General features: G+C 39.4%; 1 protein-coding gene across 1 annotated transcript in view; it reads right to left on the bottom strand.

Annotated features, from left to right (window-relative positions):
• Nucleotides 1–516: 516 nt before the first annotated feature.
• gpr143 (G protein-coupled receptor 143) overlaps nt 517–3,364 on the bottom strand; it is a 9,888-nt gene continuing 7,040 nt past the window's right edge. The window contains exon 9 of the mRNA XM_017422745.3: nt 517–2,313. Within this exon, the coding sequence (XP_017278234.1) occupies nt 2,216–2,313 (98 nt within the window). The 3' untranslated portion in view covers nt 517–2,215. The remainder of the gene's footprint in view (nt 2,314–3,364) is intronic.

Genomic DNA, 3,364 nt, shown 5'->3' with positions numbered 1-3,364 from the left:
TTTTTTTAGTTTTCTTTTGTTTTTGTCCGTTTTCCACAAATGGACTTTCGAAAGTCTGATTGAATGTGCCGCTGTGAGGTAGACCTTTAGCTCGTTGTTTTTTTAAAATCAGGTCAACAAGAGGAAAAGCTCCCCATGAAACAGTCTTAACCCACCCCCACCCCACCCCACACAAAAAGACCTGCTCCGCTCACTCAAGACTAACAGATTTCATTTTGTACAAAAGATGTGAAAAGTGTGGTTTACGAAGAGAGTTTTCTCCTTTTTTGGATGTAAATTTCGAGAATGTAAAGAGATGTAAATTAGAAAAACACAGACTTATATACTGTGTATATATGTTTATATACAGTACACTTTATGTCTATCTATAGGGGCTCTTTATTGGCTGAGCTATCACATCTTTTTTGCTGTCAGTGCGCGACAAGAACGCTTTTATAGGAGTGCATGTGTCTGGCTTCTTTTTAATTTATTTTTTTTTAAAACAGTCTAAAATCTCAACTCATTGTATTCAGTGCAACAAACTTATTTTCTCCTTTTTTTTTTTTTTTTTTTTTTTTTTTTAATTAAAGAGTGGAGGAATGCATCGAGCAGCTCGGCTGTAATCCGTACAGGAAACGCTCCTCTCGACAGCTGCCTCTGGGGGAACATCCTGTCAAAAATAAGGTCACTCACAGTTGATTTTAGGTCTGTTTTTGTGGTTTCACAGGCAAACAAATCGGATAAATCCAAAGTTTAAACAGCACGATTAGCGTCACCGTAATTCCTCTCGGGCACTTTCTTCCTTATCCGGCTGCTGAACGTTCAGATATCTTGTCCAGAGAGTGGAGTTTGGATTAAAAACGAGCTGTGATTGGTCTTATTTTCCCAGCAGATCAGGTCCGGGCAGATTCTGAGTGCTTGTATCGTGGTTCGTGGGGGTTATTTTGCAGAACATTTGTCCGTTTCTGCTTCTTGAAGGTGGGAGAAGCGCGTCTTTGGATTGAACTCGTCGCCACTTTGTTTCGCCTCGGTTTCAAATTGGTCCCTCTCACTTTGTGGTCGCCCTCTTGCTACAGCAACATAAAGTGCACTTTTCTGATCCGTGGATTCGGCAAACGTTCAATTCTGGTCAAAAAGTGAAGGTCCAATGTTAATTTTTTTTTCTTACTTCCTTTTATTTTTTAAAAGTCTTTCATGATTGGATTGTAAAAGGTGTTGCATTGCTTTGTCATTTTTTCTTTTTTTTTTTTTTTTAATTTGCTGAAAGCCATTATTGTCTGTGTCAGACTGAGAATTGGGCTGTGGGTTGGCGACCTGTACCAGCATGCTAAGAAGCCCAAAATGGCACAAGTGCTGTGACAGCTACTATCTTTCTTCTTTCTCACACCCTGGTCCAGGGTGCTGTCACCTGTTTCCAAGACAAAACTTTGAAGTCATTCAGTGTCTCAAATAAATTACTCTATTTTGATATCAGGAAAAAAAACCTGCCTGTGTCTTAAACTCTTCTTTTTTTTTTTAATCCCCAGCTCAGTCATGTTATAAAATTAAAACAAGAATTCTCTACATTTCTCTTCAACAAACTATATAATTAAGAAAACACAAAAAGGATGTGAGGGAAAAATACAAAATCAACAGTTTGAAATGCACAACCTTGTTCTAAAATATACTTAATAGCTTATTGGGTCTGTAGTGTCTTTGAAGCTTAAAGTGGTAGTTCAGATCTATTTAACGGGGGTTCTGTGAAAATATGAACAATTACTATCTTACCTGTCGCACATAGTTACTCAAACCTCAATTAGGGAAAACTTTAGTTCTGACTAGCCTCAGCTCATCAGTCTGGTCTGGATTAAACTCCGTTCCTCTAAACTGAAGTTGTTTAAACAGCCATCTACAACAGGTAAGATGTTATCTGTTCCTAACCTCTCCACAGGACCCTACTTCAAAAGGTCTGAACCATCGCTTCAAAACGTTGTACACTTGACAAAAAGGTGCAAGAAACTTTTTTTTTTTAAAAAAGGATTTCTTCAAGCATTCAGAGTTCAGTTCGTAACTAGAAATAAAGTCCTAACAGCTTAGTGTTCCTGGAGGAGTTCAGCTCATGAGACTAAAGATTTGAAATGTTTGGAAAGAAATGAAGCGGACAATCGGGCTGATCGTGTTACACCAGCTGGTAAAGTCTCATATGAAGGGAGGGCTGAGAGCAAAGCAGAGGGAGTTGGGTTGTTGACGAGCCCAGCTAGCGCCTCACGGAGTTCTCCAAGGACTCTCCGTCAGCGTCTACGTCCTCCCGTAGCTCGCTGGAAATGTGGATTTCAACTGTACTAGACTCTGAACCTAGCAAGACAAAATAAGGGGAGATTACTGGCTGTTCCTGATGCGTTCTCTACAACAAATCTAAAGACAAAATGTTTTATTCGAAAAGATAATTTTATACGTTTTGACTTGTTGCTACATTTGATCTAAAGAGGGCTTTATAAATAAATGAAAACCATAAGACTTTTACAAGAATGACTTTATTATTATTATTATTATTTAATCCTCGTCACGTCAGAGACATGGTGCACAAACACAAAGTTAGAATTCGGTGTTGAAATTGTAATTACATTTCCCAGCAGTACATGCACTTCAACATTCACCACGGTGCTGGTTTATGAGGTATATCAAATATTTGCAGTAAAGGAGGGATTTTAAAATTTGGGAGACAAAATGTGTAACTAAGAAAAGATAATTTGAAGTGAAAACAGTTCCTCCGAGCAAGTCAGCAATATGAAAAAGTGACCAAAATTCATGTTTAACAATTGTCCTAAACTTTTGGGGTGTGGTTCCTGCCGACAAACGACCTCCCTTCACTTAACTCAGCCTTAAAATCCTCAATACTAAACATTAAAACCCACATTAAGATGTGTACTGCTATATTAGACTGCATTCATTTAACAGAAATACACTGGAGTGGCCAAACAGCACAGTCTTTACTAATGAGGCGAGAATTCATGCTGCCATCTTGGTAGGTGCTACGCCGGTTACATCCAGTATGGCAGCAGACCATACATATCTGATTAAAAAACCTAAACTCACCAAAGAAGCCCAATGTTTTAACAATTAATAACTGTTAATTATCAGAACCTGGACTTAAATGAGCACAATATATTTATCTTTTTTTTCCTAAGGGGTTGTCACTCTCCATGCTAGACTGCTATAATTCCAGTAAACCAGAGTACTGATGGACGGTATATACCAACTATCCATCCATCCATCCATTCTCTTCCGCTTATCCGGGGTCGGGTTGCGGGGGCAGCAGCCTAAGCAGGGAGACCCAGACTTCCTTCTCCCCAGCCACTTGGGCCAGCTCCTCCGGGGGAATCCCAAGGCGTTCCCAGGCCAGCCG

This window comes from Kryptolebias marmoratus, linkage group LG6, assembly GCF_001649575.2.
Source record: "Kryptolebias marmoratus isolate JLee-2015 linkage group LG6, ASM164957v2, whole genome shotgun sequence".
Taxonomy (NCBI): domain Eukaryota; kingdom Metazoa; phylum Chordata; class Actinopteri; order Cyprinodontiformes; family Rivulidae; genus Kryptolebias; species Kryptolebias marmoratus.
Note: the sequence above shows the minus strand (reverse complement) of the source record. Positions and strands in the feature narration are given on the sequence as shown.